This window comes from Bombina bombina, chromosome 6, assembly GCF_027579735.1.
Source record: "Bombina bombina isolate aBomBom1 chromosome 6, aBomBom1.pri, whole genome shotgun sequence".
Taxonomy (NCBI): Eukaryota; Metazoa; Chordata; class Amphibia; order Anura; family Bombinatoridae; genus Bombina; species Bombina bombina.
The window spans coordinates 472725-500265 of record NC_069504.1 but is presented as its reverse complement, the minus strand read 5'-3'; the positions used below and the strand labels follow the sequence as shown (position 1 = coordinate 500265).

Here is a 27541-nt window from a genome sequence, read left to right as displayed (position 1 = left end):
CACTGTAACTGGCTAGGGTGACACTACACCAAGGCATGAGAGAGTGAGGCTGTAACTGGCTAGGGTGACACTACCCCAAGGCATGAGAGAGTGAGGCTGTAACTGGCTAGGGTGACACTACCCCAAGGCATGAGAGAGTGAGGCTGTAACTGGCTAGGGTGACACTACCCCAAGGCATGAGAGAGTGAGGCTGTAACTGGCTAGGGTGACACTACCCCAAGGCATGAGAGAGTGAGGCTGTAACTGGCTAGGGTGACACTACCCCAAGGCATGAGAGAGTGAGGCTGTAACTGGCTAGGGTGACACTACCCCAAGGCATGAGAGAGTGAGGCTGTAACTGGCTAGGGTGACACTACCCCAAGGCATGAGAGAGTGAGGCTGTAACTGGCTAGGGTGACACTACACCAAGGCATGAGAGAGTGAGGCTGTAACTGGCTAGGGTGACACTACCCCAAGGCATGAGAGAGTGAGGCTGTAACTGGCTAGGGTGACACTACCCCAAGGCATGAGAGAGTGAGGCTGTAACTGGCTAGGGTGACACTACCCCAAGGCATGAAGAGTGAGGCTGTAACTGGCTAGGGTGACACTACCCCAAGGCATGAGAGAGTGAGGCTGTAACTGGCTAGGGTGACACTACCCCAAGGCATGAGAGAGTGAGGCTGTAACTGGCTAGGGTGACACTACCCCAAGGCATGAGAGAGTGAGGCTGTAACTGGCTAGGGTGACACTACCCCAAGGCATGAGAGAGTGCGGCTGTAACTGGCTAGGGTGACACTACCCCAAGGCATGAGAGAGTGAGGCTGTAACTGGCTAGGGTGACACTACCCCAAGGCATGAGAGAGTGAGGCTGTAACTGGCTAGGGTGACACTACCCCAAGGCATGAGAGAGTGCGGCTATAACTGGCTAGGGTGACACTACACCAAGGCATGAGAGAGTGAGGCTGTAACTGGCTAGGGTGACACTACCCCAAGGCATGAGAGAGTGAGGCTCTAACTGGCTAGGGTGACACTACACCAAGGCATGAGAGAGTGAGGCTGTAACTGGCTAGGGTGACACTACCCCAAGGCATGAGAGAGTGAGGCTGTAACTGGCTAGGGTGACACTACCCCAAGGCATGAGAGAGTGAGGCTGTAACTGGCTAGGGTGACACTACCCCAAGGCATGAGAGAGTGCGGCTATAACTGGCTAGGGTGACACTACCCCAAGGCATGAGAGAGTGAGACTATAACTGGCTAGGGTGACTCTACCTCAAGGCATGAGAAAGTGCATCTGTAACTGGCTAGGGTGACACTGCAACAAGGCATGAAAGATTGCGGCTATAACTGGCTAGGGTGACACTACCCCAAGGCATGAGAGAGTGCGGCTATAACTGGCTAGGGTGACACTACCTCAAGGCATGAGAAAGTGCATCTGTAACTGGCTAGGGTGACACGCAACAAGGCATGAAAGATTGCGGCTATAACTGGCTAGGGTGACACTACCCCAAGGCATGAGAGAGTGCGGCTATAACTGGCTAGGGTGACACTACCCCAAGGCATGAGAGAGTGCGGCTATAACTGGCTAGGGTGACACTACCCCAAGGCATGAGAGAGTGCGGCTATAACTGGCTAGGGTGACACTACCCCAAGGCATGAGAAAGTGCGGCTGTAACTGGCTAGGGTGACACTACAACAAGGCATGAAGAGTGCGGCTGTTACTGGCTAGGGTGACACTACACCAAGGCATGAAGAGTGCGGCTGTAACTGGCTAGGGTGACACTGCACCAAGGCATGAGAGAGTGCGGCTGTAACTGACTAAGGTGACACTACACCAAGCATAGAGAGTGCGGCTGTAACAGGCTAGGGTGGCACTGCAACAAGGCATGAGAGATTACGGCAGTGATAGGCTACGGTGACACTACATTAAGGCATGAGAAAGAGCGGCTGTAACTAGCGAGGGTGACAATACACCAAGGCATGGGATTTCGGCTGTAACTGGCTTGGGTGACACTACACCAAGGCATGAGAGAGTGAGGCTGTAACTGGCTAGGGTGACACTACCCCAAGGCATGAGAGAGTGCGGCTGTAACTGGCTAGGGTGACACTACACCAAGGCATGAGAGAGAGAGGCTGTAACTGGCTAGGGTGACACTACACCAAGGCAGGAGAGAGTGAGGCTGTAACTGGCTAGGGTGACACTACACCAAGGCATGAGAGAGTGCGGCTTTGACTGGCTAGGGTGACACTACCCCAAGGCATGAGAGTGAGGCTGTAACTGGCTAGGGTGACACTACCCCAAGGCATGAGAGAGTGCGGCTTTGACTGGCTAGGGTGACACTACACCAAGGCATGAGAGAGTGAGGCTGTAACTGGCTAGGGTGACACTACCCCAAGGCATGAGAGAGTGCGGCTGTAACTGGCTAGGGTGACACTACACCAAGGCATGAGAGAGTGAGGCTGTAACTGGCTAGGGTGACACTACACCAAGGCATGAGAGAGTGAGGCTGTAACTGGCTAGGGTGACACTACACCAAGGCATGAGAGAGTGCAGCTGTAACTGGCTAGGGTGACACTACCCCAAGGCATGAGAGAGTGCAGATGTAACTGGCTAGGGTGACACTACACCAAGGCATGAGAGAGTGCGGCTGTAACTGGCTAGGGTGACACTACCCCAAGGCATGAGAGAGTGAGGCTGTAACTGGCTAGGGTGACACTACCCCAAGGCATGAGAGAGTGAGGCTGTAACTGGCTAGGGTGACACTACCCCAAGGCATGAGAGAGTGAGGCTGTAACTGGCTAGGGTGACACTACCCCAAGGCATGAGAGAGTGAGGCTGTAACTGGCTAGGGTGACACTACCCCAAGGCATGAGAGAGTGAGGCTGTAACTGGCTAGGGTGACACTACACCAAGGCATGAGAGAGTGAGGCTGTAACTGGCTAGGGTGACACTACCCCAAGGCATGAGAGAGTGAGGCTGTAACTGGCTAGGGTGACACTACACCAATGCATGAGAGAGTGTGGTTGTTAATGGCTAGGGTGACACTACACCAATGCATGAGAGAGTGTGGTTGTTAATGGCTAGGGTGACACTACACCAATGCATGAGAGAGTGCAGTTGTTAATGACTAGGGTGACACTACACCAATGCATGAGAGAGTGCAGTTGTTAATGGCTAGGGTGACACTACACCAATGCATGAGAGAGTGCAGTTGTTAATGGCTAGGGTGACACTACACCAATGCATGAGAGAGTGCAGTTGTTAATGGCTAGGGTGACACTACACCAATGCATGAGAGAGTTTGACTGTGACTTGCTGCGGGGAAACATTTTCAGCAGTTTCTTACCAAGCTGTCGGAAGATCTGGGCCACACTGCAGTTGCTGATTGGCAGAGAGTCACAGATGGGTGTCTGGATGACTTGACGGTCCCCTGCTCCCAGTGAGATGGTTCTCTATAGGCCACAAATGGAACAAAAATATGAGTTTAACGCAATCGTAGACAACAAGCAGTACATGCAGGAGAAGATGGGAAGAAAGCAGGGAGAATGGAACACAGCAGTATGGTTTAACATTCAGTTACATTTAGCAGTCTAGTTTATTTCTCATTAACTGCCATTTCTTACTTGCACATAACTAGTAGTGATATCTAACCCTGACAAGTTACTGAATGAGACCAAGACAAGTGATATAAGAAGTACATAACTAGTAGTGCTATCTAACCCTGACTAACAATAGTTACTGAATGAGACCAAGACAAGTGATATAACAAGTACATAACTAGTAGTGCTATCTAACCCTGACAATAGTTACTGAATGAGACCAAGACAAGTTATATAACAAGTACATAACTAGTAGTGCTATCTAACCCTGACAATAGTTACTGAATGAGACCAAGACAAGTGATATAACAAGTACATAACTAGTAGTGCTATCTAACCCTGACAATAGTTACTGAATGAGACCAAGACAAGTGATATAACAAGTACATAACTAGTAGTGCTATCTAACCCTGACTAAGAATAGTTACTGAATGAGACCAAGACAAGTAATATAACAAATACATAACTAGTAGTGATATCTAACCGTGACAATAGTTACTGAATGAGACCAAGACAAGTGATATAACAAGTACAAGACTAGTAGTGCTATCTAACAATAGTTACTGAATAAGACCAAGACAAGTGACGTAACAAGGGCATGACTAGTAGTGCTATCTAGCCCTGACTAACAATAGTTACTGAATGAGACCAAGACAAGTGATATAACAAGTACATAACTAGTAGTGCTATCTAACCCTGACTAACAATAGTTACTGAATAAGACCAAGACAAGTGATATAACAAATACCTAACTAGTAGTGATATCTAACCCTGACAATAGTTACTGAATGAGACCAAGACAAATGATATAACAAGTACATAACTAGTAGTGCTATCTAACCCTGACTAACAATAGTTACTGAATGAGACCAAGACAAGTGATATAACAAGTACATAACTAGTAGTGCTATCTCACCCTGACTAACAATAGTTACTGAATGAGACCAAGACAAGTGAAGTAACAAGTACATAACTAGTAGTGCTATCTAACCCTTACTAACAATAGTTACTGAATGAGACCAAGACAAGTGATATAACAAGTACATAACTAGTAGTGCTATCTAACCCTGATAATAGTTACTGAATGAGACCAAGACAAGTGACGTAAAAAGTACATAACTAGTAGTGCTATCTAACCCTGACTAACAATAGTTACTGAATGAGACCAAGACAAGTGATATAACAAGTACATAACTAGTAGTGCTATCTAACCCTGATAATAGTTACTGAATGAGACCAAGACAAGTGACGTAAAAAGTACATAACTAGTAGTGCTATCTAACCCTGACTAACAATAGTTACTGAATGAGACCAAGACAAGTGATATTACAAGTACATAACTAGTAGTGCTATCTAACCCTGACTAACAATAGTTACTGAATGAGACCAAGACAAGTGATGTAACAAATACATAACTAGTAGTGATATCTAACCCTGACAATAGTTACTGAATGAGACCAAGACAAGTGACGTAAAAAGTACATAACTAGTAGTGCTATCTAACCCTGACTAACAATAGTTACTGAATGAGACCAAGACAAGTGATATAACAAGTACATGACTAGTAGTGCCATCTAACCCTGACTAACAATAGTTACTGAATGAGACCAAGACAAGTGATATTACAAGTACATAACTAGTAGTGCTATCTAACCCTGACTAACAATAGTTACTGAATGAGACCAAGACAAGTGATGTAACAAATACATAACTAGTAGTGATATCAAACCCTGACAATAGTTACTGAATGAGATCAAGACAAGTGATATAACAAGTACAAGACTAGTAGTGCTATCTAACAATAGTTACTGAATAAGACCAAGACAAGTGATAACAAGTACATAACTAGTAGTGCTATCTAACCCTGACTAACAATAGTTACTGAATGAGACCAAGACAAGTGACGTAAAAAGGGCATGACTAATAGTGATATCTAACCCTGACTAACAATAGTTACTGAATGAGACCAAGACAAGTGATAACAAGTACATAACTAGTAGTGCTATCTAACCCTGACTAACAATAGTTACTGAATGAGACCAAAACATGTGACGTAACAAGTACATAGTAGTGCTATCTAACCCTGACTAACAATAGTTACTGAATGAGACCAAGACAAGTGATATAACAAGTACATAACTAGTAGTGCTATCTAACCCTGATAATAGTTACTGAATGAGACCAAGACAAGTGACGTAACAAGTACATAACTAGTAGTGCTATCTAACCCTGACTAACAATAGTTACTGAATGAGACCAAGACAAGTGATATAACAAGTACATAACTAGTAGTGCTATCTAAACCTGACTAACAATAGTTACTGAATGAGACCAAGACAAATAATATAACAAGTACATGACTAGTAGTGATATCTAACACTGACAATAGTTACTGAATGAGACCAAGACAAGTGACATAACAAGTACATAACTAGTAGTGCTATCTAACCCTGACTAACAATAGTTACTGAATAAGACCAAGACAAGTGATATAACAAGTACATAACTAGTAGTGATATCTAACCCTAACTAACAATAGTTACTGAATGAGACCAAGACAAGTGATATAACAAGTAAAAGACTAGTAGTGCTATCTAACAAAAGTTACTGAATGAGACCAAGAAAAGTGACGTAACAAGTACATAACTAGTAGTGCTATGTAACCCTGAGTAACAATAGTTACTGAATGAGACCAAGACAAGTGATATAACAAGTACATGACTAGTAGTGCTATCTAACCCTGACTAACAATAGTTACTGAATGAGACCAAGACAAGTGATATAACAAGTACATAACTAGTAGTGCTATCTAACCCTGACTAACAATAGTTACTGAATGAGACCAAGACAAGTGATATAACAAGTACATGACTAGTAGTGATATCTAACCCTGACAATAGTTACTGAATGAGACCAAGACAAGTGATATAAGAAGTATATAACTAGTAGTGATATCTAACCATGACTAACAATAGTTACTGAATGAGACCAAGACAAGTGATATAACAAGTACATAAGTAGTAGTGATGTCTAACCCTGACTAACAATAGTTACTGAATGAGACCAAGACAAGTGATATAACAAGTACATAACTAGTAGTGCTATCTAACCCTGACTAACAATAGTTACTGAATAAGACCAAGACAAGTGATATAACAAATACATAACTAGTAGTGATATCTAACCCTGACAATAGTTACTGAATGAGACCAAGACAAGTGATATAACAAGTAAAAGACTAGTAGTGCTATCTAACAATAGTTACTGAATGAGACCAAGAAAAGTGACGTAACAAGTACATAACTAGTAGTGCTATCTAACCCTGACTAACAATAGCTACTGAATGAGACCAAGACAAGTGATATAACAAGTACATAACTAGTAGTGCTATCTAACCCTGACTAACAATAGTTACTGAATGAGACCAAGACAAGTGACATAACAAGTACATAACTAGTAGTGCTATCTAACCATGACAATAGTTACTGAATGAGACCAAGACAAGTGATATAACAAGTACATAACTAGTAGTGCTATCTAACCCTGACTAACAATAGTTACTGAATGAGACCAAGACAAGTGACGTAACAAGTACATAGTAGTGCTATCTAACCCTGACTAACAATAGTTACTGAATGAGACCAAGACAAGTGATATAACAAGTACATAACTAGTAGTGCTATCTAACCCTGATAATAGTTACTGAATGAGACCAAGACAAGTGACGTAACAAGTACATAACTAGTAGTGCTATCTAACCCTGACTAACAATAGTTACTGAATGAGACCAAGACAAGTGATATAACAAGTACATAACTAGTAGTGCTTGTTACAGAAGCATTAGTTATTTTGTTGTGAAGAGCTTATTTCCCAGCAGCAATGCCTGAACCAGCAAGCCAGCGCCTAAGAAGGGCTCCAAGAAAACCGTAACAAGTATCATTTCATAAAGAGTTAACTTTTTTCAGCTTTTAGAAACTATTGCCTAAATACACATTTGCTGGCTTCAGCTCTAAGTTTAGAGATAACCAATCCCATTGTCTAATCACCTCCGAGCCAGACTGCTAATTGATAAGATGAACTTGTAAACTTGTTATCTTAAGTACTGTAATCCTATTGTGGCCTGTCAAAGGACAGTGCTCTCTATCTAAATGTGTGATGGGGGATTTTGTGCTTCCCCCCCTCTCCCCCTGGGAGTGCCCTGTGTGCATGTAACCTTAATAAAAAGCAGGCTGGGCATCCCAGTCCTGAGTTCTTGTTTGACCCTCAATCGCAGCGTTGACTCGTTTTTGTGGGCAGAAGGGTATCCTAGCTGTACTGCAGCTAAGGGAGATTATTCTATATTTGCGAGACTCATATAGAATACTATGGAAAGCAGCTTCTCCCCCTCTTTAGCAATAGGGATCCAGGCTACTAAGCGGTCCATCTCTCAGCGAACTAAGGGTAACCGTAACATTTGGCGGCAGCGGCGGGATTTTCCTGGATTTCCTAGGAGAGGTACAGAACGGATGGAGAGCGCTTACGAAAAATTGAAGCGTACAACCCTAAAGGATTACTGAAAGCAGAGGGGGGTACGCCAGCAACCGGCCGAGGAGAGAGCTGATCACAGAATTGACCCGAACTGGATCAGAGCTTCACAATGCGGAAACACCGACCACGATTAGTGACGAAAAAAACCAGGATTGTTCGGGAAAGGCTCTCATTATACGGGCCGAACCCTCCATGGAATTGGTACAAGCAGTTGATGGCGGGAGGCGGATGAGGGATATACGAGAGACTCGAGCCCACAAACTCAACCTAGCGAATGCACACCGCAATGCTGAAGCCCCGCAGGTAATCATCCCCTGTCGAAAATGCTGGGAGGCCCAAGATACCCTATGCAGCATTTCGACCCTTTCTAGAGAGCGAGACAGGGATTGATGAATATTTGTCGGACTTCGAAAGGCAATGTGCCCTGCACCAGATTCCCAACAGAGAGTGGCCCACGATATTGTCTGGGGAAACTATCCGGGCGAGCCCTGGAAGCCTTTCGTACTCTGGGTGCTGAGGAAGTGACACAGTATGAGCTAGTTAAGGAGACACTGTTGCGACGGTACGCTGTAACTCCGGACACATATCGCCGACAGTTTCGGGGCATGAAAAAGAAGCCTAACGATACCCATATGGAATGGGCGCACCGAATGCGGAGAGCGGCAAATCACTGGCTGAGCGGAAGTAAAGCGGTGACTGGTGAGGAAATTTTACAATTGTTTCTCTTAGAACATTTTTATAATGGCATGGAACAGCAAGGGAAGGAATGGCTGCTAGACAGGCGGCCTTCTACCTTAGAAGAAGCAGCCAAATTGGCCGATGAACATTATGACTCCCGTCTTCACGAACCCATGAACTACCGAGCTCCAGCACGGGTTGAACCCAGAGAGGTTTACCGTGCACCCCCTCGTGCTGAATTTCGAGCCCCAGTGCCCACAGGGGCCCGTCCGACACTCAGGACCACCCAATAACAGCTCTGAGCGTCCCAGACCGACTTGCCACCGATGCAAGCAACCAGGGCATTTCATGGCTAGCTGCCCCCCTTAATACGCACCAGACACCCAGGAATTACAATTACCCCTCTGGGTCCTATCGTCCGGCCCGGGCCTCTGTGTTAACCCAAGAGGCCCCTATGGAGGGATATGTGGGGCCGCTTCACGAGGCAGGACCCTGTATATGCTGCCTCAGATAACCCGCCAGCACCATCGGCAGAGGGTATGGCTCGAGGGGCGATCTACCGAGGGATTGCGAGACACAGGGGCTACTATCACTCTGTACAGAGTCATTTGGGTGCCAGAGGCACAAGCGATCCGGACAGGACTGTGGCCGTTAGAGTGGCGGGGGGGGATGTGTACAAAATTCCAACAGCTAAAGTGCATCTTGATTTGGGGAGCGGGAAAGGGGGCTGTGGAACGTGGGCCTAATGGATAATTTACCTGCCGAAGTACTACTGGGCAACGATTTGGGCCCATGACTTCTGCCTATGCTCCAGTATGCAACAATGAGGCGGACCCAGTGACTACACGGGCCCAAGCCCGGACGGAGCGAGAGCTCTCACCAGTGCGGGAGACACAGGTAAGACCTACCCCGACCTTGCCTGACAGGTTAGGCCCCATACCCTGGGACACCCCAGATGCTTTCGAGGCAGAGTCTAAGACTGACCCGACCTTACAAAAGTACCGGGAACGAGCAGAGACCGGAGGGGGCGGGGCAGATAACGAAACATTCTTATGGGAAAAAGGGAAACTATACCGCTGGACAGAGAAAAGGGGACAGCGTAGGCGACAGCTGGTAGTGCCCCACAAATACCGTCAAGAAATCCTCAAAATAGGCCACGACATCCCCTTAGCAGGCCACCTAGCCGTAACCCGTACCCTACAACCGCATTACTCACACGTTCTTTTGGCCAGGGGTGCACGCTGACGTTAGAACTTACTGTAACACCTGCGATGTGTGTCAACGAGTAGGAAGGCGAGGCGATCACCCTAAAGCCCATCTAGTAAATATGCCCATTGTAGAGGAACCCTTCAGCCGGGTTGCTATTGACCTAGTGGGACCACTGGCTACCCCTAGTCCCTCCGGTAAGCGCTACATTCTTACCGTAGTGGACTACGCTACCAGGTACCCAGAGGCTGTCGCCCTATCCAACATACAAGCGGATACGGTAGCGAATGCACTAGTACAGGTGTTCTCCCGGGTAGGTGTTACGGTTACCCTTAGTCTCGCTGAGAGATGGACCGCTTAGTAGCCTGGATCCCTATTGCTAAAGAGGGGAGAAGCTGCTTTCCATAGTATTCTATATGAGTCTCGCAAATATAGAATAATCTCCCTTAGCTGCAGTACCGCTAGGATACCCTTCTGCCCCACAAAAACGAGTCAACGCTGCGATTGAGGGTCAAACAAGAACTCAGGACTGGGATGCCCAGCCTGCTTTTTATTAAGGTTACATGCACACAGGGCACTCCCCAGGGGGAGAGGGGGGGAAGCACAAAATCCCCCATCACACATTTAGATAGAGAGCACTGTCCTTTGACAGGCCACAATAGGATTACAGTACTTAAGATAACAAGTTTACAAGTTCATCTTATCAATTAGCAGTCTGGCTCCAGAGGTGATTAGACAATAGTTTCTAAAAGCTGAAAAAAAAGAGTTAACTCTTTATGAAATGAAACTTGTTATAGGTTTTCTTGGAGCCCTTCTTAGGCGCTGGCTTGCTGGTTCAGGCATTGCTGCTGGGAAATAAGCTCTTCACAACAAAATAACTAATGCTTCTGTAACATTGCTCCCTTTCTGTGGAACACTCTGGCAGACACGGTCTGACCCCTTTTCGGGGGCAGACTAAGGCTGTCCAGACCGCTGGTTATGCGGGGCTGAGGTCAGTTTGTCTGGACAACCCGTCGGCGTTGCCATTCTGTTTCCCAGGTCTGTAAGTAATGGTGAAATTGAAGGTTTGCAACGATAAGCTCCAACGTAATAGCCTGCCGTTATCTCCAGAGACCCGGTTCAGCCACACCAACGGGTTATGGTCGGTGACCAGAGTGAACTCCTGACCATATAAATAGGGAGTCAATTTCTTTAATGCCCACACCAAAGCCAAACACTCCTTTTCGACCGCTGCATAGCTGACTTCGCGGGGCAGGAGCTTCCGGCTGATGTAGGCAACTGGATGCTCCCCTCCATCTTCGCCTACTTGGCTGAGGACGGCTCCCAGCCCGAACATGGAAGCATCTGTATGGACGATAAAACGTTTGTTAAGGGCTGGGGCCGCCAAGACAGGAGCGTTAATTAGAGCATTTTTGAGAGCCTGGAAAGCCGTTTCACAGTGGGGAGACCACAGGACCTGTCGAGGTAAGTTCTTCTTGGTCAAGTCAGTCAGGGGTTTGGCAAGTGTGCTGTAGTCTGGTACGAACCGTCTATAGTACCCTGCCGTGCCCAGGAAGGCTAGGACCTGAGTCTTAGTGATGGGGGTGGGCCAATTGGCGACAGCTTCTATTTTGGCCGGCTCTGGTCGCTGCTTTCCACACCCCACCCGGTGACCCAGGTACTGTACCTCGGCCATCCCAAAGTGGCATTTTTCTGGCTTCAGAGTCAGGCCAGCAGCCCGGATCTGATCCAGAACCATTCCCACATGAGCTAAGTGGTCCTCCCAGGACTCACTGTGGATCGCTATGTCGTCCAGGTAGGCGCAAGCAAAACTCTGGAAGCCATCCAGGAGCCTATCCACCAAGCGCTGGAATGTAGCTGGGGCATTCTTCATCCCAAACGGCATTACCCTAAACTGATATAAGCCGAATGGGGTGACGAATGCCGACTTGGGGATAGCCTCCGGGGCCAGGGGAATCTGCCAGTAACCTTTGCAGAGGTCAATAGTGGTCAGGTAATTTCCCCTGGCTATACGATCGAGTAGCTCGTCTACCCTGGGCATAGGGTAAGCGTCCGTCACGGTATTTTCATTGAGCCTCCCGATAGTCTACGCAGAACCGGGTGGTCCCATCTTTCTTGGGCACCAAGACAAATGGGAGGCCCAGGGACTATCGGAGGGCTCAATTACCCTGAGCTGGAGCATCTCATCGATCTCCTTCTTCATTCCTGTCCTAACTGCTTCGGGGATTCGGTACGGAGCCTGGCGCAAGGGAGCTTGTCCCGGAGTATCTACCTGGTGGGTGGTTAAAGTAGTGTACCCTGGCTTCGGGGAGAAGGTGAGGTGTTTGGACTGGAGGAGTTGGTTGAGCTGCTCCCTTTCAGTGGGGCTAAGTCGGTCCCCTATCTGAACCTGCGCCACTATACCTGTGGGGAGGCTCTTTTCTAATAGGTCTGGAATGGGTAAACTGTCGGGGTCTTCCTGAGGGGAACAACATACGGCCGTCACGTTCTCTGGTCGCTCAAAATATTCCTTGAGCATGTTTACATGGAATGTCTTTCTAAGATTGTTGTTCGTGGCAGCTAGCTATCACATAAGTGGTGTCTCCCCTTTTCTCTACGATCTGGTAGGGACCCTGCCAGGACGCCTGCAATTTGTCTGTCTTCACCGGCTTAAGTACTAACACCTTTTGTCCTATGGTGAAGATTCTCTTTCGGGCCCCCCGATCGTACCATACTTTCTGTCTTCTCTGGGCCAACTGGAGATTAGCCCGCACGGATTTGGCTAATTGCTCCATTCGGTCCCTGAGTTCCAGCACGTATGGCACAATTGGGACACCGTCAGCCTCCATCTCTCCCTCCCAGTGCTCCCGGATCAGGTTTAGGGGTCCCCGTACCTTTCTTCCGTAGAGCAACTCGAAGGGAGAGAACCCTGTCGTTTCCTGGGGGCACCTCCCGATAAGCAAATAGGAGGTGCGGCAGGAAGCGTTCCCAGTCTCGGTATTCCTGAGTGAACGTCTTGAGCATTTGCTTGAGGGTCCCATTGAACCTCTCACACAGCCCGTTCGTCTGGGGGTGGTATGGGGAGCTTAGGAGGGACTTAATTTTGCAAACCTGCCAGAGTTGTTGGGTCAATTCAGCCGTAAATTGGGTGCCTCGGTCGGATAGGATTTCTTTTGGAAATCCTACCCGGGAGAACACCTGTACTAGTGCATTCGCTACCGTATCCGCTTGTATGTTGGATAGGGCGACAGCCTCTGGGTACCTGGTAGCGTAGTCCACTACGGTAAGAATGTAGCGCTTACCGGAGGGACTAGGGGTAGCCAGTGGTCCCACTAGGTCAATAGCAACCCGGCTGAAGGGTTCCTCTACAATGGGCATATTTACTAGCTGGGCTTTAGGGTGATCGCCTCGCCTTCCTACTCGTTGACACACATCGCAGGTGTTACAGTAAGTTCTAACGTCAGCGTGCACCCCTGGCCAAAAGAACGTGTGAGTAATGCGGTTGTAGGGTACGGGTAACGGCTAGGTGGCCTGCTAAGGGGATGTCGTGGCCTATTTTGAGGATTTCTTGACGGTATTTGTGGGGCACTACCAGCTGTCGCCTACGCTGTCCCCTTTTCTCTGTCCAGCGGTATAGTTTCCCTTTTTCCCATAAGAATGTTTCGTTATCTGCCCCGCCCCCTCCGGTCTCTGCTCGTTCCCGGTACTTTTGTAAGGTCGGGTCAGTCTTAGACTCTGCCTCGAAGGCATCTGGGGTGTCCCAGGGTATGGGGCCTAACCTGTCAGGCAAGGTCGGGGTAGGTCTTACCTGTGTCTCCCGCACTGGTGAGAGCTGTCGCTCCGTCCGGGCTTGGGCCCGTGCAGTCACTGGGTCCGCCTCGTTGTTGCATACTGGAGCATAGGCAGAAGTCATGGGGCCCAAATCGTTGCCCAGTAGTACTTCGGCAGGTAAATTATCCATTAGGCCCACGTTCACAGCCCCCTTTCCCGCTCCCCAATCAAGATGCACTTTAGCTGTTGGAATTTTGTACACATCCCCCCCCGCCACTCTAACGGCCACAGTCTGTCCGGATCGCTTGTGCTCTGGCACCAAATGACTCTGTACCAGCGTGATAGTAGCCCCTGTGTCTCGCAATCCCTCGGTAGATCGCCCCTCGAGCCATACCCTCTGCCGATGGTGCTGGCGGTTATCTGAGGCAGCATATACAGGGTCTGCCTCGTGAAGCGGCCCCACATATCCCTCCATAGGGGCCTCTTGGTTAACACAGAGGGCCCGGGCCGGACGATAGGACCCAGAGGGGTAATTGTAATTCCTGGGTGTCTGGTGCGTATTAAGGGGGCAGCTAGCCATGAAATGCCCTGGTTGCTTGCATCGGTGGCAAGTCGGTCTGGGACGCTCAGAGCTGTTATTGGGTGGTCCTGAGTGTCGGACGGGCCCCTGTGGGCACCGGGGCTCGGAATTCAGCACGAGGGGGTGCACGGTAAACCTCTCTGGGTTCGACCCGTGCTGGAGCTCGGTAGTTCATGGGTTCGTGAAGACGGGAGTCATAATGTTCATCGGCCAATTTGGCTGCTTCTTCTAAGGTAGAAGGCCGCCTGTCTCGCAGCCATTCCTTCCCTTGCTGTTCCATGCCATTATAAAAATGTTCTAAGAGAAACAATTGTAAAATTTCCTCCCCAGTCACCGCTTTACTTCGCTCAGCCAGTGATTTGCCGCTCTCCGCATTCGGTGCGCCCATTCCATATGGGTATCGTTAGGCTTCTTTTCGAGCCCCGAAACTGTCGGCGATACGTGTCCGGAGTTACAGCGTACCGTCGCAACAGTGTCTCCTTAACTAGCTCATACTGTGTCACTTCCTCAGCACCCAGAGTACGAAAGGCTTCCAGGGCTCGCCCGGATAGTTTCCCAGACAATATCGTGGGCCACTCTCTGTTGGGAATCTGGTGCAGGGCACATTGCCTTTCGAAGTCCGCCAAATATTCATCAATCCCTGTCTCGCTCTCTAGGAAGGGTCGAAATGCCGCATAGGGTATCTTGGGCCTCCCAGCATTTTCGACAGGGATGATTACCTGCGGGGCTTCAGCATTGCGGTGTGCGTTCGCTAGGTTGAGTTTCGTGGGCTCGAGTCTCTCGTATATCCTCGTCCGCCTCCGCCATCAACTGCTGTACCAATTCCATGGAGGGGTTCGGCCCGTATAATGAGAGCCTTTCCCGAACAATCCTGGTTTTTTCGTCACTAATCGTGGTCGGTGTTTCCGCCATTGTGAAGCTCTGATCCAGTTCGGTCAATTCTGCGATCAGCTCTCTCCTCGGCCGGTTGCTGGCGTACCCCCCTCTGCTTTCAAGTAAATCCTTTAGGGTTGTACGCTTCAATTTTTCGTAAGCGCCTCTCCATCCGTTCTGTACCTCTCCTAGGAAATCCAGGAAAATCCCGCCGCTGCCGCCAAATGTTACGGTTACCCTTAGTCTCGCTGAGAGATGGACCGCTTAGTAGCCTGGATCCCTATTGCTAAAGAGGGGAGAAGCTGCTTTCCATAGTATTCTATATGAGTCTCGCAAATATAGAATAATCTCCCTTAGCTGCAGTACAGCTAGGATACCCTTCTGCCCACAAAAACGAGTCAACGCTGCGATTGAGGGTCAAACAAGAACTCAGGACTGGGATGCCCAGCCTGCTTTTTATTAAGGTTACATGCACACAGGGCACTCCCAGGGGGAGAGGGGGGGAAGCACAAAATCCCCCATCACACATTTAGATAGAGAGCACTGTCCTTTGACAGGCCACAATAGGATTACAGTACTTAAGATAACAAGTTTACAAGTTCATCTTATCAATTAGCAGTCTGGCTCCAGAGGTGATTAGACAATAGTTTCTAAAAGCTGAAAAAAAAGAGTTAACTCTTTATGAAATGAAACTTGTTACAGTTTTCTTGGAGCCCTTCTTAGGCGCTGGCTTGCTGGTTCAGGCATTGCTGCTGGGAAATAAGCTCTTCACAACAAAATAACTAATGCTTCTGTAACAGTAGGATTTCCAAAAGAAATCCTATCCGACCGAGGCACCCAATTTACAGCTGAATTGACCCAACAACTCTGGCAGGTTTGCAAAATTAAGTCCCTCCTGAGCTCCCCATACACCCCCAGACGAACGGGCTGTGTGAGAGGTTCAATGGGACCCTCAAGCAAATGCTCAAGACGTTCACTCAGGAATACCGAGACTGGGAACGCTTCCTGCCGCACCTCCTATTTGCTTATCGGGAGGTGCCCCCAGGAAACGACAGGGTTCTCTCCCTTCGAGTTGCTCTACGGAAGAAAGGTACGGGGACCCCTCAACCTGATCCGGGAGCACTGGGAGGGAGAGATGGAGGCTGACGGTGTCCCCATTGTGCCATACGTGCTGGAACTCAGGGACCGAATGGAGCAATTAGCCAAATCCGTGCGGGCTAATCTCCAGTTGGCCCAGAGAAGACAGAAAGTATGGTACGATCGTGGGGCCCGAAAGAGAATCTTCACCATAGGACAAAAGGTGCTAGTACTTAAGCCAGTGAAGACAGACAAATTGCAGGCGTCCTGGCAGGGTCCCTACCAGATCGTAGAGAAAAGGGGAGACACCACTTATGTGATAGCTAGCTGCCATGACAACAATCTTAGAAAGACATTCCATGTAAACATGCTCAAGGAATATTTTGAGCGACCAGAGAACGTGACGGCCGTATGTTGTTCCCCTCAGGAAGACCCAGACAGTCTACCCATTCCAGACCTATTAGAAAAGAGTCTCCCCACCGGAATAGTGGCTCAGGTTCAGATAGGAGACCGACTTAGCCCCACTGAAAGGGAGCAGCTCAGCCAACTCCTCCAGTCCAAACACCTCACCTTCTCCCCGAAGCCAGGGTACACTACTTTAACCACCCACCAGGTAGATACTCCGGGACAAGCTCCCTTGCGCCAGGCTCCGTACCGAATCCCCGAAGCAGTTAGGACAGGAATGAAGAAGGAGATCGATGAGATGCTCCAGCTCAGGGTAATTGAGCCCTCCGATAGTCCCTGGGCCTCCCCAGTTGTCTTGGTGCCCAAGAAAGATGGGACCACCCGGTTCTGCATAGACTATCGGAGGCTCAATGAAAAAACCGTGACGGACGCTTACCCTATGCCCAGGGTAGACGAGCTACTCGATCGTATAGCCAGGGGAAATTACCTGACCACTATTGACCTCTGCAAAGGTTACTGGCAGATTCCCCTGGCCCCGGAGGCTATCCCCAAGTCGGCATTCGTCACCCCATTCGGCTTATATCAGTTTAGGGTAATGCCGTTTGGGATGAAGAATGCCCCAGCTACATTCAGCGCTTGGTGGATAGGCTCCTGGATGGCTTCCAGAGTTTTGCTTGCGCCTACCTGGACGACATAGCGATCCACAGTGAGTCCTGGGAGGACCACTTAGCTCATGTAGGAATGGTTCTGGATCAGATCCGGGCTGCTGGCCTGACTCTGAAGCCAGAAAAATGTCACTTTGGGATGGCCGAGGTACAGTACCTGGGTCACCGGGTGGGGTGTGGGAAGCAGCGACCAGAGCCGGCCAAGATAGAAGCTGTCGCCAATTGGCCCACCCCCATCACTAAGACTCAGGTCCTAGCCTTCCTGGGCACGGCAGGGTACTATAGACGGTTCGTACCAGACTACAGCACACTTGCCAAACCCCTGACTGACTTGACCAAGAAGAACTTACCTCGACAGGTCCTGTGGTCTCCCCACTGTGAAACGGCTTTCCAGGCTCTCAAAAATGCTCTAATTAACGCTCCTGTCTTGGCGGCCCCAGCCCTTAACAAACGTTTTATCGTCCATACAGATGCTTCCATGTTTGGGCTGGGAGCCGTCCTCAGCCAAGTAGGCGAAGATGGAGGGGAGCATCCAGTTGCCTACATCAGCCGGAAGCTCCTGCCCCGCGAAGTCAGCTATGCAGCGGTCGAAAAGGAGTGTTTGGCTTTGGTGTGGGCATTAAAGAAATTGACTCCCTATTTATATGGGCAGGAGTTCACTCTGGTCACCGACCATAAACCCGTTGGTGTGGCTGAACCGGGGTCTCTGGAGATAACGGCAGGCTATTACGTTGGAGCTTATCGTTGCAACCCTTCAATTTCACCATTACTTACAGACCTGGGAAACAGAATGGCTAACGCCGACGGGTTGTCCAGACAAACCGACCTCAGCCCCGCATAACCAGCGGTCTGGACAGCCTTAGTCCTGCCCCGAAAAGGGGTCAGACCGTGTCTGCCAGAGTGTTCCACAGAACGGGAGCACTGTTACAGAAGCATTAGTTATTTTGTTGTGAAGAGCTTATTTCCCAGCAGCAATGCCTGAACCAGCAAGCCAGCGCCTAAGAAGGGCTCCAAGAAAACCGTAACAAGTATCATTTCATAAAGAGTTAACTTTTTTCAGCTTTTAGAAACTATTGCCTAAATACACATTTGCTGGCTTCAGCTCTAAGTTTAGAGATAACCAATCCCATTGTCTAATCACCTCCGGAGCCAGACTGCTAATTGATAAGATGAACTTGTAAACTTGTTATCTTAAGTACTGTAATCCTATTGTGGCCTGTCAAAGGACAGTGCTCTCTATCTAAATGTGTGATGGGGGATTTTGTGCTTCCCCCCCTCTCCCCCTGGGAGTGCCCTGTGTGCATGTAACCTTAATAAAAAGCAGGCTGGGCATCCCAGTCCTGAGTTCTTGTTTGACCCTCAATCGCAGCGTTGACTCGTTTTTGTGGGCAGAAGGGTATCCTAGCTGTACTGCAGCTAAGGGAGATTATTCTATATTTGCGAGACTCATATAGAATACTATGGAAAGCAGCTTCTCCCCTCTTTAGCAATAGGGATCCAGGCTACTAAGCGGTCCATCTCTCAGCGAGACTAAGGGTAACCGTAACAGTGCTATCTAACCCTGACTAAGAATAGTTACTGAATGAGACCAAGACAAGTAATATAACAAATACATAACTAGTAGTGATATCTAACCGTGACAATAGTTACTGAATGAGACCAAGACAAGTGATATAACAAGTACAAGACTAGTAGTGCTATCTAACAATAGTTACTGAATAAGACCAAGACAAGTGACGTAACAAGGGCATGACTAGTAGTGCTATCTAGCCCTGACTAACAATAGTTACTGAATGAGACCAAGACAAGTGATATAACAAGTACATAACTAGTAGTGCTATCTAACCCTGACTAACAATAGTTACTGAATAAGACCAAGACAAGTGATATAACAAATACCTAACTAGTAGTGATATCTAACCCTGACAATAGTTACTGAATGAGACCAAGACAAGTGATATAACAAGTACATGACTAGTAGTGCTATCTAACCCTGACTAACAATAGTTACTGAATAAGACCAAGACAAATGATATAACAAGTACATAACTAGTAGTGATATCTAACCCTAACTAACAATAGTTACTGAATGAGACCAAGACAAGTGATATAACAAGTAAAAGACTAGTAGTGCTATCTAACAATAGTTACTGAATGAGACCAAGAAAACAGAATTTATGCTTACCTGATAAATTACTTTCTCCAACGGTGTGTCCGGTCCACGGCGTCATCCTTACTCTTGGGATATCTCTTCCCCAACAGGAAATGGCAAAGAGTCCCAGCAAAGCTGGCCATATAGTCCCTCCTAGGCTCCACCCACCCCAGTCATTCGACCGTGGTACCGTGGTGACTGTAGTTAGAGAAAATAATTCATCAGACCTGATTAAAAAAACCATGGCGGGCCGTGGACCGGACACACCGTTGGAGAAAGTAATTTATCAGGGTAAGCATAAATTCTGTTTTCTCCAACATTGGTGTGTCCGGTCCACGGCGTCATCCTTACTGTGGGAACCAATACCAAAGCTTTAGGACACGGATGAAGGGAGGGAGCAAATCAGGTTACCTAAACGGAAGGCACCACAGCTTGCAAAACCTCTCCCCCAAAAATAGCCTCCGAAGAAGCAAAAGTATCAAATTTGTAAAATTTAGCAAAAGTGTGTAGTGAAGACCAAGTCGCTGCCTTACATATCTGGTCAACAGAAGCCTCGTTCTTGAAGGCCCATGTGGAAGCCACAGCCCTAGTGGAGTGAGCTGTGATTCTTTCAGGAGGCTGCCGTCCGGCAGTCTCATAAGCCAATCGGATGATGCTTTTAAGCCAAAAGGAAAGAGAGTAGAAGTCGCTTTTTGACCTCTCCTTTTACCAGAATAAACAACAAACAAGGAAGAAGTTTTGTCTGAAATCTTTTGTAGCCTCTAAATAGAATTTTAGAGCACGGACTACGTCCAAATTGTGTAACAAACGTTCCTTCTTTGAAACTGGATTCGGACATAAAGAAGGTACAACTATCTCCTGGTTAATATTTTTGTTAGAAACAACCTTAGGAAGAAAACCAGGCTTAGTACGCAAAACCACCTTATCTGCATGGAACACTAGATAGGGCGGAGAACACTGCAGAGCAGATAACTCTGAAACTCTTCTAGCAGAAGAAATTGCAACCAAAAACAAAACTTTCCAAGATAGTAACTTAATATCTATGGAATGTAAAGGTTCAAACGGAACCCCTTGAAGAACTGAAAGAACTAGATTTAGACTCCAGGGAGGAGTCAAAGGTCTGTAAACAGGCTTGATCCTAACCAGAGCCTGAACAAATGCTTGAACATCTGCCACAGCTGCCAGTCTTTTGTGTAGTAAGACAGATAAAGCAGAGATCTGTCCCTTTAGAGAACTTGCAGATAATCCTTTCTCCAAACCTTCTTGTAGAAAGGAGAGAATCTTAGGAATTTTTATCTTATTCCATGGGAATCCTTTGGATTCACACCAACAGATATATCTTTTCCATATTTTATGGTAAATCTTTCTAGTTACCGGTTTTCTGGCCTGAACCAGAGTATCTATCACAGAATCTGAAAACCCATGCTTCGATAGAATCAAGCGTTCAATCTCCAAGCCGTCAGCTGGAGGGAGACCAGATTTGGATGTTCGAATGGACCCTGAACAAGAAGGTCCTGTCTCAAAGGTAGCTTCCATGGTGGAACCGATGACATATTCACCAGGTCTGCATACCAAGTCCTGCGTGGCCACGCAGGAGCTATCAAGATCACCGAGGCCCTCTCCTGATTGATCCTGGCTACCAGCCTGGGAATGAGAGGAAACGGTGGAAATACATAAGCTAGGTTGAAGGTCCAAGGTGCTACTAGTGCATCTACTAGAGTCGCCTTGGGATCCCTGGATCTGGACCCGTAGCAAGGAACCTTGAAGTTCTGACGAGACGCCATCAGATCCATGTCTGGAATGCCCCATAATTGGGTTATTTGGACAAAGATCTCCGGGTGGAGTTCCCACTCCCCCGGATGGAATGTCTGACGACTCAGAAAATCCGCCTCCCAGTTTTCCACACCTGGGATGTGGATCGCAAACAGGTGGCAGGAGTGATCCTCCGCCCATTGAATTATTTTGGTCACTTCTTTCATCGCCAGGGAACTCTATGTTCCCCCCTGATGATTGATATACGCAACAGTCGTCATGTTGTCTGATTGGAACCTTATGAATCTGGCCTTTGTTAGTTGAGGCCAAGCCCTGAGAGCATTGAATATCACTCTCAGTTCCAGAATGTTTATCGGGAGAAGAGACTCTTCCCGAGACCATACACCCTGAGCTTTCAGGGATTCCCAGACCGCGCCCCAGCCCACTAGACTGGCTTCGGTCGTGACAATGACCCACTCTGGTCTGCGGAAGCTCATTCCCTGGGACAGATGGTCCAGGGTCAGCCACCAACGGAGTGAATCTCTGGTCTTCTGATCTACTTGAATCATTGGAGACAAGTCTGTATAATCCCCATTCCACTGTTTGAGCATGCGCAGTTGTAATGGTCTTAGATGAATTCGTGCAAAAGGAACTATGTCCATTGCTGCAACCATCAACCCTACTACTGCGCTATGGAAGGACGAGGAACAGAATGAAGAGCTTGACAAGAGCTTAGAAGTTTTGATTTTCTGACCTCTGTCAGAAAAATCCTCATTTCTAAGGAATCTATTATTGTTCCCAAGAAGGGAACTCTTGTCGACGGAGACAGAGAACTTTTTTCTAGGTTCACCTTCCATCCGTGTGATCTGAGAAAGGCCAGAACGATGTCTGTATGAGCCTTTGCTTTTGACAGGGACGACGCTTGTATTAGAATGTCGTCCAAGTAAGGTACTACTGCAATGCCCCTCGGTCTTAGAACCGCTAGAAGGGACCCTAGCACCTTTGTGAAAATCCTTGGAGCAGTGGCTAACCCGAATGGGAGGGCCACAAACTGGTAATGCTTGTCCAGAAAAGCGAACCTTAGGAACTGATGATGTTCTTTGTGGATAGGAATATGTAGGTACGCATCCTTTAGATCCACGGTAGTCATAAATTGACTTCCTGGATAGTGGGTTGAATCGTTCGAATGGTTTCCATCTTGAACGATGGTACCCTGAGAAATTTGTTTAGGATCTTCAAATCCAAAATTGGTCTGAAAGTTCCCTCTTTTTTGGGAACTACGAACAGATTGGAATAAAATCCCATTCCTTGTTCCTTTATTGGAACTGGGTGTATCACTCCCATCTTTAACAGGTCTTCTACACAATGTAAGAATGCCTGTCTCTTTATTTGGTTTGAGGATAACTGAGACATGTGGAACCTTCCCCTTGGGGGTAGTTCCTTGAATTCCAGGAGATAACCTTGAGAAACTATTTCTAGCGCCCAGGGATCCTGAACATCTCTTGCCCAAGCCTGAGCAAAGAGAGAGAGTCTGCCCCCTACTAGATCCGGTCCCGGATCGGGGGCTACTCCTTCATGCTGTTTTGTTAGCAGCGGCAGGCTTCTTGGCCTGCTTACCCTTGTTCCAGCCTTGCATCGGTTTCCAGGCTGTTTTGGGTTGTGAGGCATTACCCTCTTGCTTAGAGGATGCAGAATTAGAGGCCGGTCCGTTCTTGAAATTGCGAAAGGAACGAAAATTAGACTTATTTTTAGCCTTGAAAGACCTATCTTGTGGAAGGGCGTGGCCCTTTCCCCCAGTGATGTCTGAAATAATCTCTTTCAATTCTGGTCCAAATAGAGTTTTACCTTTGAAAGGGATGTTAAGCAATTTTGTCTTGGATGACACATCCGCTGACCAAGACTTTAGCCAAAGCGCTCTGCGCGCCACGATAGCAAACCCTGAATTTTTCGCCGCTAATCTAGCTAATTGCAAAGCGGCATCTAAAATAAAAGAGTTAGCCAATTTAAGTGCGTGAACTCTGTCCATAACCTCTGTTACGGTTGCCTCCAGGCTGGCTGGAAGTTGGACCGTAGAAAAGGATGCTCCTAGCGCTCACCAAAGGAGCAGCAGCACCGTGGACACTATAACTGCTGCGTAGCCACCATAAGTAATGCAGACTCTATGAACCACCGCTGCTGGGCTGGTATCTCGCCGTCTGCTCTGTGCCCTGGACCTATGACCAGGCTCCAGTAGGTGAACCTCTTCCTTCTGTAGCAATCCCTGTAGCTAAGGGAGTATGAAAAACATAGCAATCCCTGTAGTGATTATAAGCTGTATCCTACAAACATGAGTCAAAGCTTCAAGTTAGAGGGTCAACATAGGTCTGATGTGCTGGACACACAGCCTGCTTTTTATTGAGGTTACATGCAAACAGGACACTCTCAGGGGGAGGCATAAAATCCCCCATCACACATTTGATATTAGATAGAGAGACACTCCCTTTGACAGGCCACAACATTACTTCAGCAGATAACATTACACACAATAAAACAATGCAGTCCACCTTATCAATACTAGTCTGATTAGACAATGGGAATGTTTTATCACTAAACTTAATTAGAGCTGATCCCAGCAAACTTGTATTTAGAATGCTTCTTGAAGCTGAACAAAGTTATCTCTGTAGTTCTGACCGAAGGGTCTGTCACATAGCACTTAATGGCACACAATGAAACTGAACCAAGTGGGAGAAAGCCAGGGACAAGTCATTTCACAGGTCTGGGGACATAGTCGTAAAGGGGCATTGTTCACCAAAGTCACAATATGTCCCCAGACGGTTCTTAAAGGGCCACACACACCCAACAAAAAGTCAATATGTCCTCAGGGGCACAATCTTCCAGGGGCCATAGTCATGTGGAAGGAGGCTGGCAAATAGGCTTCTCCAAAATCCAGGGAAGCAGGGCAATTTTCCATTTAAAGGGCCAGTTACAAACAGCAGTTTGTAACATATCTCCCCTTTTGGAGGGAGACTAACCAGGCACCTGACCTTCTGCCGGTCAGTGCCTAAGTTAGTCTCGCAACCCACCCACAAATAATCGTTAGCAGCAAAGTAGCCCCCCCACAATACGTAGTACTGGCCTGTAAGTTCCAGGTTGTAGGATGAAAGTGTAGCATCCTCGGCCTTCCTGGCACAGCTGGGCAAATAGCTGATGGTACTTGGGGGGCAGAGGCCAGCGGCACTCTGCCCTGGTGCCAGCGCTTCTGCTGGGGGAATTGGGGCATAGTCCTGCCCGGTGGCAAAGGGAACGTGGGGGTCAGTGGGGGTTAACATCTCCACTGTTAACCCTGGGCCCAAGTTAGGAGTTAGCTGGGGAGGGGGAGATTGGCTTACCTCCTCCTCCTGATACTCCGGCGGCCGTTGGGAAGGGAGGTCGATGTTCTTCGCTTCCTGTGGAACATGCTGCGGCTGGGGAGAGAGACCGGTTGTCTCCTCTCCCTGGAAGGCACACTCCGGCTGGGGAGGGAGGTCGATGCTCTCCCCTCCCTGTAGCTGGGTCTGTCGCTGGGGATCTGGGCCGCCTGCCCAGCATCCCTGTAGGGCCGGTAGAGAGACTGCGGTCCCATCTCCACCTGCCTGCTGGGGGTCCTCCCAGGACCAGTCTATGAGGCCTGCTGCCTCTGGTATCTCTGTTTGGGGTTGGGGAAGGAGACCGGTTGTCTCTTCCCTCTGCACAGTATACTGCCGCTGGGGAGGGAGGTCGCTGCTCTCCTTTCCCTGTGGAACATGCTGCGGCTGGGGAGAGAGACCAGGTGTCCATACCCTCAAACTCCACAGTTGGTGCTCAAAGGCTCGTGCCGCTTCGTTCTCAGTAGCCAATTCCCGGATGAGGCGACTGACTACCTCCTGTGCAGGGTCTGCACCATATCGGACTAGCCGCCTCTTTACCTCTGGAACGAAATCAGCGCCCTCATAGCGACGGATCAGGTTGAGGTGCTCTTCACAGGGTTCTGACCAGTGTCTTGTCAGCTCCATGCTGTTGTAGGTAGGGACGCTGCGCAGTGGCTAGCGTTGCCCTCAATTACTCTCCTACGATACCAGTGCTGTTGTGGTGCTGCTCCTTGCGCTAGGACGCCAATCCCACCGCTGCCGCCAAATGTTACGGTTGCCTCCAGGCTGGCTGGAAGTTGGACCGTAGAAAAGGATGCTCCTAGCGCTCACCAAAGGAGCAGCAGCACCGTGGACACTATAACTGCTGCGTAGCCACCATAAGTAATGCAGACTCTATGAACCACCGCTGCTGGGCTGGTATCTCGCCGTCTGCTCTGCGCTCTGGACCTATGACCAGGCTCCAGTAGGTGAACCTCTTCCTTCTGTAGCAATCCCTGTAGCTAAGGGAGTATGAAAAACATAGCAATCCCTGTAGTGATTATAAGCTGTATCCTACAAACATGAGTCAAAGCTTCAAGTTAGAGGGTCAACATAGGTCTGATGTGCTGGACACACAGCCTGCTTTTTATTGAGGTTACATGCAAACAGGACACTCTCAGGGGGAGGCATAAAATCCCCCATCACACATTTGATATTAGATAGAGAGACACTCCCTTTGACAGGCCACAACATTACTTCAGCAGATAACATTACACACAATAAAACAATGCAGTCCACCTTATCAATACTAGTCTGATTAGACAATGGGAATGTTTTATCACTAAACTTAATTAGAGCTGATCCCAGCAAACTTGTATTTAGAATGCTTCTTGAAGCTGAACAAAGTTATCTCTGTAGTTCTGACCGAAGGGTCTGTCACATAGCACTTAATGGCACACAATGAAACTGAACCAAGTGGGAGAAAGCCAGGGACAAGTCATTTCACAGGTCTGGGGACATAGTCTTAAAGGGGCATTGTTCACCAAAGTCACAATATGTCCCCAGACGGTTCTTAAAGGGCCACACACACCCAACAAAAAGTCAATATGTCCTCAGGGGCACAATCTTCCAGGGGCCATAGTCATGTGGAAGGAGGCTGGCAAATAGGCTTCTCCAAAATCCAGGGAAGCAGGGCAATTTTCCATTTAAAGGGCCAGTTACAAACAGCAGTTTGTAACAACCTCCTCATATGGAGTCTCTCTACTGAGCGACTTTTCTAGTTCCTCGAACCAGAACCACGCTGCTGTAGTGACAGGAACAATGCACGAAATGGGTTGTAGAAGGTAACCTTGCTGTACAAAAATCTTTTTAAGCAAACCTTCCAATTTTTTATCCATAGGATCTTTGAAAGCACAACTATCTTCGATAGGAATAGTAGTGCGTTTGTTTAGAGTAGAAACTGCCCCCTCGACCTTAGGGACTGTCTGCCATAAGTCCTTTCTGGGGTCGACCATAGGAAATAATTTCTTAAATATAGGGGGGGGAACAAAAGGTATGCCGGGCTTTTCCCACTCCTTATTTACTATGTCCGCCACCCGCTTGGGTATAGGAAAAGCGTTGGGGTGCACCGGAACCTCTAGGAACTTGTCCATCTTGCATAATTTCTCTGGAATGACTAAGTTGTCACAATCATCCAGAGTAGATAACACCTCCTTAAGCAGTGCGCGGAGATGTTCTAATTTAAATTTAAATGTCACAACATCAGGTTCAGCTTGTTGAGAAATTTTTCCTGAATCTGAAATTTCTCCATCTGACAAAACCTCCCTCATGGCCCCTTCAGATTGGTGTGAGGGTATGACAGAACAATTATCATCAGCGCCCTCCTGCTCTTCAGTGTTTAAAACAGAGCAATCGCGCTTTCTCTGATAAGTAGGCATTTTGGATAAAATATTTGCTATGGAGTTATCCATTACAGCCGCTAATTGTTGCATGGTAATAAGTATTGGCGCACTAGATGTACTAGGGGCCTCCTGCGTGGGCAAAACTGGTGTAGACACAGTAGGAGATGATGTAGTATCATGTTTACTCCCCTCATCTGAGGAATCATCTTGGGTAATTTCATTATCTGTGGCAGTACTGTCCTTACTTTGTCTGGACGATATGGCACAATTATCACATAAATTTAAATGGGGAGACACATTGGCTTTCATACATATAGAACATAGCTTATCTGAAGGTACAGACATGTTAAACAGGCTTAAACTTGTCAACAAAGCACAAAAAACGTTTTAAAACAAAACCGTTACTGTCTCTTTAAATTTTAAACAGAAAACACTTTATTACTGAATATGTGAAAAAGTATGAAGGAATTGTTCAAAAATTACCACCACGGTGTCTTAAAGCATTAATAGTATTGCACACCAAATTTCAGAGCTTTAACCCTTAAAATAACGGA

At 47.8% G+C, this 27541-nt stretch overlaps 1 protein-coding gene across 1 annotated transcript in view; it reads right to left on the bottom strand.

Annotated features, from left to right (window-relative positions):
- Positions 1-27541, bottom strand: part of SBF1 (SET binding factor 1) — a gene marked incomplete in the record, with an annotated part of 739370 nt that overhangs the window by 487962 nt on the left and 223867 nt on the right. The window contains 1 exon segment of the mRNA XM_053716293.1: positions 3324-3429. Coding sequence (XP_053572268.1) covers positions 3324-3429 — 106 coding nt within the window.